General features: G+C 34.7%; 1 protein-coding gene across 1 annotated transcript in view; it reads left to right on the top strand.

Annotated features, from left to right (window-relative positions):
• The window catches only part of SUPT3H (SPT3 homolog, SAGA and STAGA complex component), a 433,675-nt gene that overhangs the window by 353,208 nt on the left and 68,170 nt on the right, over positions 1-12,297 (top strand). Inside the window, exon 10 of the mRNA XM_012804882.2 lies at positions 6,604-6,714. Within this exon, the coding sequence (XP_012660336.1) occupies positions 6,604-6,714 (111 nt within the window). The remainder of the gene's footprint in view (positions 1-6,603; positions 6,715-12,297) is intronic.

The raw sequence follows: 12,297 nt of genomic DNA, 5'->3' as shown, positions 1-12,297 counted from the left end.
CTTTCCTTTTCTTTTTCTTTCTTTTCTCACTTCTTGCTGTTTTCTCTTTATTTCTGACCCTATGTCAAAAGGGTACTTCAAAACCTAGCACAGAGACAAGGTAATTTAGAGAGAAGCACAAAGTGAGAAGAAAAAGTAGGGGAAGAAAATGAATAGGAAGAAAACACACATGAGGAGTAACCAACAGAACAATTCAGGCAATATGAAAAGCCAGAACATTATCAACTCCCCCCAGAGATTACAAGGCAGCTACCTCAGTGGATTCCACCTAAAAAGAAATTACAGATATGACAGAAAGGGAATTTAAAATTTGGATGGCAAAAACAATTAAGGGAATTGAAGGGAAAGTGGAAAATAACCAAAATGAAATCCAAAAACTGACCCAAATAATGAATAAAAACATGATGAAATTGGAAAGTATATCTTGGAGCTTAAGGAATTGAAGTCATCAGCAGGGAACTGAAAGATGCACTAGGAAGTATCAATAACAGATTAGATCATGGAGAAGAAAGATTCTCAGCACTAGAGGATAAGGCTTAAAGAGGCAGAAAAGAAGAGAGAAAATGCAGAGGAATCGCGTGAGTATTGGGACTTCACAAATTGTTCAAACATATGAATTATAAGAATCCCTGAAAGTAGGGTACAAGTGAATCTTTCTAAAAGCAGAATATCTTAACTCAGTAACTAAGAAAATGACATGAAGACTACATTAACCAGTTTGATGAGAGTATTTCAAAATGTATATGAAAATACCACACGGTACCCCGTGATTGCATCAATGTACACAGCTACATTAAAAAATCTTAAAAAAAAAAAAAAATCCCTGAAAGAGAAGAATGACTCAAAGAAATAAAGGCCCTACTGGAGAGTATCATAAATGAAAATTTCCCAAGCATCACCAGAGATTTCAACACTTCCTTTTAGAGGCATGTCAAAGCCTGGTTCATCTCAATGGCAACAGAGTATCTACAAGACACTTCATCATAAATCTGTCCAAAGTCAAGAAGAAAGAGAAAATTGTGCAAGCAGCCAGGATTAAGCACCAATCGACAAACAGGACCAGATCCATCAGGATGACAGTTTAACTTTTCAGCTGAAACTTTTCAAACCAGAAGAGGGTGGTCATCTATCTTTAACCTTAAAACAATTTTCAGCTCAGGATCCTGTATCCTGCTAAACTAGGCTTCTAATTTGACAGAGAAATCAAATTGTATATTGTTATGCAAACATTGAGGAAATTCACCACAAGCAAGGCCAGCTATCCATGCGATACTCAGATTGTTCACACTGGCTGACCATCACAATAGACCACCAACAAAGTAGACACCCAGAAACTAAAGGACAAAATCTACCTTCCATCATAGCACAAATGATAAAACTAAGCAATGAACTTTCACAAAATATACTTATGAATCGTCTCAATAAATCTAAGTGGTTTGAATTTCCTACTGAAGAGGCACAGATTGGATGACTGGATAATAAAGCACAAGTTATCTATACACCATCTCCAGGAAACACACCTAACCTCAAAGGACAAAACAAGATTTAGGGTGAAGTGTTGCAAAACAATATTTCAGCCCAATGGAAACCAAAAGAAAAGAGGGGTTACAATTATATTTTCACATACAAGTGGATTTGAAGCAACTAAAGTAAAGAAAGACAAAGATGGTCACTTCCTACTGGTCAGTGGAACAATAAAAGAGAACATCTCAATACTTAATATTTATGTACCAAATTTAAATGCTCCCAGATGGATGAAACTGAACTTAAATGCTCTGAAAAATACAGTATCCTATAACAGCATAATAGCTAGGGACTTTAACACTCCTCTGACAGAACTGGACAGATCCTCTAAACCAGGGGTTCTCAAACTGTGGGTCACGACCCCTTTGGGGGTTGAACAACCCTTTCACAGGGGTTGCCTAAATACATTCTGCACATCAGATATTTACATCACAATTCATAACAGTAGCAAAATTACAGTTATGAAGTAGCAATGAAAATAATTTTATGGTTGGGGGTCACCACAGCATGAGAAACTGTATTAAAGGGTTGTGACATTAGGAAGGTTGAGAACCAGTGCTCTAAACAAAAACTAAACAAAGAAGCAAGGGACTTGAATGTGACATATACAGATTATACTATCCCAAAGCTAAGGAATATATGTTCTTCTCATCAGCCCATGGATAATACTTGAAAACAGATCATATCATAGGACACAAATCAAACCTCAACAAAATTAAAAGAATTGATGAAGAGATACAGTAATATCTTAGGGTATAAAATCAACGTCCACAAATCAGTAGCCTTTGTATATGCCAATAACAGTAAGTTAAGAAGATCAAGGATGTAATACCCTTCACATTAGCTTCAAAGAAAATGGAATAACTTGGAATCTATCTAACAAAGGAGGCTAAGGATCTCTGCAAAGAGAATTATGAAACCTTAAGAAAAGAAATAGCAGAAGGCATTAACAAATGGAAAAACATACCATGCGCTTGGCCAGGAAGAATCAACATTGTTAAAATGTATATACTACCCAAAGCAATCTACAGATTTAATGCAATCCCCATTAAAATACCAACATCATACTTGGAAGTACTGGAAAAATAGTTCTTTATTTTGTATGGAAACACAAAAAACCTGTATAGCAATTCTTTGTAATGAAAACAAAGCCAGAGGTATCACTACCAGACTTTAGGTTATAAGTCCACAGTGATCAAAACTGCCTGGTATTAGCATGAAATTAGAGACATAGACATATGGTACAGAATATAGAACAAAACCAAGAGATGAAACCAGCCTCTTATCACCATCTGATCTTCAACAAACCAGACAAAAGCATACACTGGGGAAAAAAATCCCTATTCAATAAATGGTGCTGGGAGGATTGGATAACCACATGTAAAAGACTGAAACTGGACCCGCACCTTTCACCACTTACCAAAATTAACTCATGATGGATAAAAGATTTACATCTAAGACATGAAACTATATAAGTCCTGGAAGAGTGCATGGGAAAAACTCTTATGGATGTCAGCCTGGGGAAAAATTTTAGGGAGAAGACTTCAGTGGCACTTGCAACAAAAACAAAAATAAACAAATGGGACTTAATAAAACTAAAAAGCTTCTTCATAGCAAAGGACACAACAATTTAAAGCAAATAGAGTCTTGGGAATGGGAAAAGATACTTGCATGTTATGAATCTGACAAAGGGTTGATAACTAGAATCTGCAGAGAACTCAGATTAGTCAAAAAAAAAAAAAAAATCCCATCTGATAGCATCCTACTTTCTGGTTCATAGTCATCTTTTCCCTCAAAAATCAAAAATCACAAGGCAGAAGGGTTGAGGGGTCTTTTCTGACTTTTTTTTTTTTTTTTTTTTTTTTTGCAGTTTTTGGCCGGGGCCGGGTTTGAACCTGCCACCTCTGGTATATGGGGGTGGTACCCTACTCCTTTGAGCCACAGGCGCCACCTGACCTCTTTTATTAGGGTACTAACACCATTCATGAGGCCTCTACCCTCATGACTTAATCACCTCACCAAAGACACCACATCCTAATACCATCACCTTGGGGCTTAGGATTTCAATATGTGAATTTGGAGGGTCACAAAAATTCACCATAGTAGCTTCCTAGTTCAGTGTTCCCAAATGCTACTTGATTGCTATGGCAGATGTTCTGAGAGATTTTGACCAAAATACTCCATACCAAAACCAAATTTATCAGGGGATGTAAAGGAAAAGTATTCTTTCTATTGGCCACAGAGAAAAGAAATGAAAAATAAATAGAATTTGCAAGGAGGAAGGAATGAATTTAAGAGATGACATAGAGGAACACAAAGAAAGGACTTCTTATTCCACTTTGTATACAGGATACTGACCCCTCTTAATATCTCCTTTTCTATATTTCGACTTGAATTTTCTCTAGAAGACTTATTCTGCAAACCCAGTTAAATATTTGCATGCATTTTCATAAACGTATAAAATTCCCTCACTCTACTTCACAAATTTCTATTATACTAGCAAGTGAATGAGCCTATATTAGTGATGTTCATATAATGGGTCAGAATTGACTCACAGAAAAGTCTTTACCCTCATCTGGGGACCTGATACTTGCCTTTATTCTAATATATTCAAACTGAAACAACAAATTTGGAGTGAGAATTGTGAAATCTCTCAAAGAAACCCCGCACACTTTTATATCAGTGCCTAAGCGAGGGTTAAATTAACTTAAAATTAACCATGTTATTATGAGCAAAAAAGATATATTATTTAGAGTTTTGTTAGAATGAAATTGAGAAAGATACCCTAAAGTTTTATATGACTTATTTCTTGTTAAAATAATAAAAAGTAATCAAAATCTATATTATTTTATATTTTAAGTCTTATTTCAGGTTTAGGATAATTAGCAGACACTTTTTGTGGACATTTTAAAATTATTTTACTAAAGAAAACAAAAATTATTTTACTAGTTTGTAATAAGAAAAGCATACAAATGGTTTAAAAAGTGTATTTTAAAAGTAGAGAAGTACCATAGGGTACTTCATTCTTTTCAGTGTTTGCTGTGATTTCTGTTTCTTTGAATAGATATATCATAATTTATTAGCCAGTCCCTCATTAATGAACGTTTAGTTCATCAATCCAATTAGTACCATAGTAAATACCTTTGTATGTATGTATTAATTTGTACCTATATAATATATTCTGCAGGATAAATTCCTGCAGGTGAAACTGCCGAGTCAAAGAGGTTGTACTTTTTCATATTGATAAGATTTTCTCAAATTGCTATCAATAAAGGTTGCTATCCTCAGAGTTATATTCCTCACAAAGAATTATGAGTTAAAATTATAGTAATTATCATAATATTGTAATAATTATCAGAAAAATAAATACTATTATTTCTTTGGCTACAAATGACTTCTGGACCACAGTAATAATAATATTTAAGTTGAATATTTCTTTCTCTGGATTCTTTAAGGGTGATGCCCTGACATCTGATACTTTTGAGCTTACTATTTCAAGAATATGGAGGTTCAGTTTTTAATGCTTTATTTAAATAACCTGATGATTTCAATAGCTAACATGTATTGAGAAGTATTCTAAGTGGTTTATATATTTCAAGTCATTTATCACAAATGTATCACTAATTTTCACAACAACTCTCTAAAGAAATTATAACTGTTATATCAATTTACTGATGAGAAACTAGGCCTGATGTGTTATGTAAATTTGACAGAGCTGGTAACTAATAGGACTGGGATCTGGATTCAAGGTAGTCAGAGACCCAGGATTTGCAATTCAACCATAAGTCTATAATACCTATACTGAACTTTTATTTTTGAGACTGAGTCTCACTCAGTGGCCCTGGGGTTGAGTGCCATAGTGTTATTGATCACAGGAACCTCAAATTCTTGGGTTCAAGAGATATCTTGCCTCAGCCTCACAAGTAGCTGGGACTATAGGAGCCCACCACAAGGCCCAGCTGTTTTTAGAGACGCAATCTCTCTCTTGCCCAGGCTGGTCTCAAACTCATGAGCTGAAGTGATCCGCCCACCTCTGCCTTCCAGAGTGGTAGGTTTATACATATGAGCCACTGCACCCCACCTCTTTACTGCACATTTTAATTGTTTTTAAAAAATCATGCTATATATGAGATGGGACAGTTAAGTTCTTGAACTCATCCTAGAAAAAGTGCTACACATGTCATTACTGAATATCACTATGGTCACCTTTACGCATTCCCCCTGAGAAGCTGTGCACCAATGCCAGCACCTAGTCCACCCTTCAAAAAACTTTGGAACTCATTTGGAATAGCCATCAGAGCTGTCATCATACCAAGTCTGACAATTAAGTTTGTGAATTCATCCTAGGAAAAGTGCTACATACCTTATTGCTGAATACAACTATGGTCACTTTCAAAGTACTCCCCTTGGCAAGCTGTTCCCTGATGCCAGTGCCTAATCCACCCTTCAAAGCACTTAATTGTCATGCCTGCACATATTCATATTTTCATTGCAAATAATCTTTCTCTTGTGTCTTTTTGTGCTTTCAAACCTGACTTTTACAGAAGAGGCAGATTAAAGTATAAAACTTTTTTAGAAAATTAGGGACCAAGATGAAATGGTCTTTTATGACAGTCCTCACTATGATAAATACATAGCAATTTTCATTTTTTATTTTAAGTTGATGACCTTTAAGTTATTTCAGAAATATTCACCAGAAGCTCCCAAGATACATTTATAATAATAAATGTTAAAATGTTTTTTAAAAAATAACTTCCTGTGGTTCTTTCAACAAGCTCCCATGACACTTTTTATATGCATGCAAGTGGCTGTATGCTCCTGTAGCTTGACATACAGGCTTAGGTGAAATATTGTGGGCATAAAAATTGCATTTGGTAGGTCTGTTAGTAAAGGGTCATGTAAAAGTCATCTGTGATTTGTTAATGGAACTTTTTTTAGATGTAGTACATGGCAGCAGTGATGTGCATCCTAAGGGGAAAAACAGTCCATTTTATAAAGGTTTATTTTCATATTTTATACACTGTAGTTCTGTTGTGTGTTTTTCATTTAGTAACAATTTATGTGTTTTTTCTGTCACAGAGTACTGTGGCCTGTGGTGTTGAGGCTCACAGCGATGCCATCCAGCCCTGCCACATCAGAGAGGCCATTCGACGGTATGGCCACAAGATTGGCCCGCTTTCCCCATTCACAGTACGTAATAACAGAGTTATAAAAAGTTATATTTATAATCTGAAAGAATTTTGATTTTCAAGTGGTCAAATGAAGAAGCAATGGAATTGTTGAAAGCAATTTGTGGTGATTGTAATTTTGTTGTATAAAAGTGGCATAGTTCTCTTGGGAAATAAAAGTCATTTTTGTCTCTTTTTGGAAGGACACTTTTTTTCTACAAAGTATTATTTTTTCAATTACAAATTAAACTTTCTTGTTGGGGCTTATGTTTTCTATTTGTCAAAGCTTAGGTTTATAAAACTCTTTTGTCAAATTATATGTATCCAAATATTGCTAGAAGCGCTTTGTATTTTAAAACTGGCTAGATTGGCATTACCACTTCTATGTGATGTCCTTCTCCTAAATGTACTTTGAGTTGGAAGAAGAAGAAATGATTTCCTTACTAGCTTTGAACTGGGCTGAAATTTAGATGGTTTTTCACATCTTCTCTAAGTTTGTAATTAGGGTTTTGTCTGTTTTTAATGGAGAATTAAAGACTTTATATTTCAATGGCCTAAAGAAACCATGTGTATGTGTGTGTGTGTTAATTAACTATTCATCTTGTGGCCCTTTAAAAATAGATCTTTATTTATGTTACTGGAAGTTTCCCAAGTCCTCTGTTCATAAGGAATTGGTTTGATATTCAGAAAGTAAGACTTGATTTATGTAACTGAGGAACAGTAAAATTTTCCTTTTTAATGTTCATTTTTATTTCAAAATATTAATGCAGAATATTATGTATAACATTATACATAAATATAAATGAGTAAATAATAATAATTATAGCAGAGTATATGTTTTTCCCTAAGAGTGGATTTTACTGTATTATCTGTTCATAGAGGTAGTGATTTCTTCTAAGTTTTATCATCTTCTTTTTTCCTTAAGTTTAAAGAGAATGCCTTCTTTCCAATCTTTATTCTTCTTGTTAATTGTATCGATTCTCAGTGTGACAGCAAAATCATGCTTTATAAATGTCTTCAAATGCTTTTTGTAATAGTGACAATTTTCAGTTTTCTTTAATATTTAAAATTTGTCCATACTTAAAGAACATGATTTTAGTAATGCTGATTAAAGCAGTATGTCCTTTGACTGAATGTTTTTATATAACATTCATAATGTCTTATACTTGCAAAGAAATAATGAAATTAAATATCTTTCACATGATAGGTGAGTTATTTTAAATGAAAGGCCAAAGGAAGAAGACTAGGAAAAATGAGAAATATGAGATGACTGGAAATGAGAATTTATAAACCAACTGAAATAGAAAGAACCAGCTTATAGTGAAGGATTGAAAATATAAAATCCATAGATAAGAGCCAAATAATGACTAATATGTCAAGGCCATGGAGTGGAGAAAAAGGGGAAAAGGAGGCAGTGCCTACTAATGATGTAGAAGTAATTAAAGAGTAGCAAAGAGAAACAGAATTTTTGAGAAGTAACCTACAATGGTAACTAAAGGAAAATGTATCTAATACGAGAAGAAAACTTTCTAATCATAAAGTCTGCATTATTTCCTCAAAAGGAAGTGGTGGCTACTTCATTCTTCAAATTTTTTGTTTTTTAAATAGATTGGACAGATCACTTGAGAACCATTTTGTTTGATGACATCGTGTTTGTGTGTGTGTGTGTGTGTGTGTGTGTGTGTGTATGTATTTTTCCCCCATGTCTGACCTGTAATGCTGTTATAATCACAGACTATAGTGACTAAGCTTTCCGCTGGGTATGGTGGCTCACACCTGTAAACCCAACCCTGTGGGAGGCTTAGGCAAGAAGATCACCAAGGCCAAGAGTCTGAAGCAAGACCTTGTCTCTAAAAGTATTTAAAAATTAATGGGGCATAGTGGTACACACCTATAGTCCCAACTACTTAGGAGGCTAAGGCAGGAGGATCTCTTGAGCCCAAGAGTTATGTGAGCTATAATTGTGCCTGGGCACCAAAGTAAGAAAGTATCTCAAAAAAACAAAAAAAAGTACTTTAGACTATGTTGAGGTATAGCTTAAGCTAATTTTTACCTAATAAACATGTAACCAATGTGCTTTTAAAAACTAACAATACAATTTTAAAATGCTTAACTTAGATAAATCTGGAAAATAGAACAAATAAGCCATAACATAGGAGGCTCACTTAGCCACTGATCAACAAAATCTACAGCAAATGTAAAGAACCACACCCAAGGTTTTATCACCGTCAGAAAGACCCCACCTTAAAAGGTCGGTTCCATTACCTTCAGCTATAAGTATTTGCCCAATCTGCAGAACCAAATATGCCTATTCTATCGATATCATGAATAACTTGTTTGAGGAGACATAGGTTCATTGTATATACATTAGAATCTCTGCAAATTGACCACCCAAGGGTCTGTAACAAAGTGACCAACATATGGACATGGTCAATATAAGGAACTAGGCCCACTGTGGTGATATGAATATGTGGTGTATGTCCAGTCTCTGAAAATTAGGTCAACTAAGGAAGTGGTCAGTGTAGGGAGGTGGTCAACTCTGTAGGTTCTACTATATTATAATACATAAATCTGCCTTTTAAATTTAAAAATTCTCTCTTTAAGCTGGGCACAGTGGCTCATGCCTGTAATCCCAGCACTTTGAGAGGCTGATGTGGGAGGATCCCTTGAGCTCAGGAGTTGGAAAGCAGCTTGAACAAGAGTGAGTCTCTACTACAAAAAGAAAAATGAGCTGGGCATCGTTGCAGGTATTGTGACAGTAGCCTGTAGTCCCAGCTGTAGAGGTTAACATTGTTGTGAGCTATGATGCCATACCACTCTCTCAAAGGTAATAGAGTGAGACTGTCTCAAAAAAAAAAAAAAAAACCTGCCATACCACTCTACCAAAGGTGACAGAGACTCTGTTTCAAAAAAAGAAAAACTCTCTGTTTAAAATACAGTAGATTTGCAGACTGTATATGTCAATAATATGTCCACTCTGTCCTGGCTCCTACATACTTCCACCTACTAGAGGGAGAAGCTCATGGTAGAATCCTCTTGATATTGGGGAATGCTGGTGTTTAGTTCCCTAAGGTTTACTCTTAAGGACTTGAGATGGTACTTTAAGCTGCAGTAGGGATACTTTTTTACCTAAGGCTTTAAGCTGCAGCTCATACCAGGGTAGGAAGCATATGGGCTGCCTCTGTAGTAACAGATTGAGACCTAAATTTCATACAGAAAGGCTGAGCTGACTTAACCTCCAAAGTCAAATTTCCTCTATGAATTAAAATGCCGATGAACAACTAGTTTCTGTTCATGCAGCATAGAGATCTTGTCTTCACACATGTCATTCTGAATCTGGTGTTTAACGTATATTTAAATGTCATGTCCAATTTAGAATATCCATAGTTATGCATATATATCCAGTTTTCAATAATTTGAAATTTATTTAAAGAATTCAAATACTAATAGTTTCCATGGAAACTTAATTCCACTGTACATCAGATACTATAGTTAAAAATTTACAGAATGTGAGGCATCGTTCTGTCTTATATGACTTTTGATTTAATTTTACATCAAATTACAACATAGTCAAGGAATATAATTTATTATATAAAGAATTGTGTTCTTAACCTTGAGAGTTACTTAAAATGACAGAAGAAAGGAATGATTACAGCCATTTTAAGTGAAAGAGACAAAAAAGTACAAGCAGTGCTTTGTAATGTAGTAGTTGCTGGGGTGAGGAGTAAAAGGGGAGGTTGGTATAAATATCAGTCACTTGCCACTCACCTATGAACACTGCATTCACAAGTGAGGAGATACTAGAAACCATCCATCCCTACTCAACCAGTTATTAACACTGCTGTCCTCAGCATGCTGGTTTTAACTGGCGATTTCTTTCTTTTCTGTGTTCTCGGTTATATTGAGAACTAGGCAGAAGATCAGAGAAAGTATCATACCTAAAAGACTTAAGTAATTAATGTTCCTAAATTGAAGCTATTAATTAGATTAGATTAAACCAGGGCTAAAATTCGTACCTTCCTACCCCTAATTTCAGAATTCTTCTCCTGAAATATATACATTTGCAACCATTCTCAGCCTCATATGCCTGACTTTATATATGTACACTCTAAAGAAACTTTAAAGAATGTAATTTTTGCCTCTTGTGTATCTTCCCTGAGTAATTCTAAAAATCACTTCAAAGTCTATGATCTGTGTGTTTTAGAGTACTTATGCAACCTACAATGTTCTAAGTAATTTTGATGCTTGCCATCTTACATTGTGCTTTTATTCATAGCATTTGATGTTGTGTGGTGATTAAGAACTTTGATGCTAGAGCAAAATGGTCAGGGTTCAGATCCCTACACTGCCACCACCTTCTAGCCAAGTAGCCTTATGCAAACTTCTTCACCTCTTTATGGCTCAGTTTTCTCATCTGTAAAATGAGTACTAGAATATATCTCATAGAATTGAGGAAGAATTGAAGAATTATAGTACTTCTTCAATGAGTAGAATTGAAGAAGTACTATAAACTTAACATATAGCAAGCTCTTAATAAATTATATTAATAATAGTAGAAGTAGTAGTGGAAGTAATAGTTATAGTATATAGTTAAAGATATCAGATAAGAATACAGAGTAAGAGGAAACCATTCTACCCAACCACACACAGATGTTCATACCTGTACCTGTATACACACAAATCCTAGGAAATACTAAAAATATTTTTTTAAATGTGATTTATTTATAGTCAAATAGTTTATATCATTAAAATTTAAATACCATTGAAAGATTATTGTTACTGAGAATATTCATTTTTATTTATTTTTACTTACTTATTTATATTTGAGATAGTCTTACTTTGTCACCCCATCTATGACATCATGCTCTGCAAAACCTCAAACTCCTGGGCTCAAGTGATCTTCCTGCCTTAGCCTCCCAAGTACCTAGGACTTCAGGTGTATGCCACTACACCTGGCTAATTTTTTCTAATTTTAGTAGAGACCAAATCTCATCTTGCTTAGGCTGGTCTAGAACTCCTGATTTCAAGCAATCCTCCAGCATAGACTTCCCAGAGTGCTAGGATTACAGGTTTGAGCCTCCACACTCTACCCATTTTTATGTTTCGGTTTAATAATGGTTGAAGAACATTAATGGGCTTTTTTAATCATAAAAATAAAGTCTCAGGTGAGTAGACACAGTTACCACCTATTTTTTGCATACTACCTGGATTTGGCACACCAGATCTGTGGAATAGAAATCTGAAGAACAAATGGATGGCCTCAAGTTGATAAAGCTTCTTCAATTACAGTATAGGTGAGGTGAATATATTTGTGTAAGTTATTTAAAGAAAGATTTTCAGAGATTGATACATATGTCAAAATTACTGCCTCCATTTTCTTCAATTTTTAAAATTTCTTCATTTTACTGATTATAAAAGAAATGCTAATATGTTGGAAAATATAAAAAAGTAAAGAATAACATTAAATGGTACTGGGACAACTGGTTAGCCACATGCAAAAGACTGAAAATGGAACTGCACCTCTCAACACTTAGAAAATTAACTCATAATGGATAAAAGATTTAAATCTAAGACGTGAAACTATAAAAGTCCTAGAAGAAAGTAT

The sequence above is a fragment of the Otolemur garnettii genome, unplaced genomic scaffold (genome assembly GCF_000181295.1).
Source record: "Otolemur garnettii isolate 467f Iridium unplaced genomic scaffold, OtoGar3 scaffold00031, whole genome shotgun sequence".
Taxonomy (NCBI): Eukaryota; Metazoa; Chordata; class Mammalia; order Primates; family Galagidae; genus Otolemur; species Otolemur garnettii.
The sequence above is the reverse complement of the archived record's forward strand: the minus strand, read 5'-3'. Positions and strand labels throughout refer to the sequence as shown.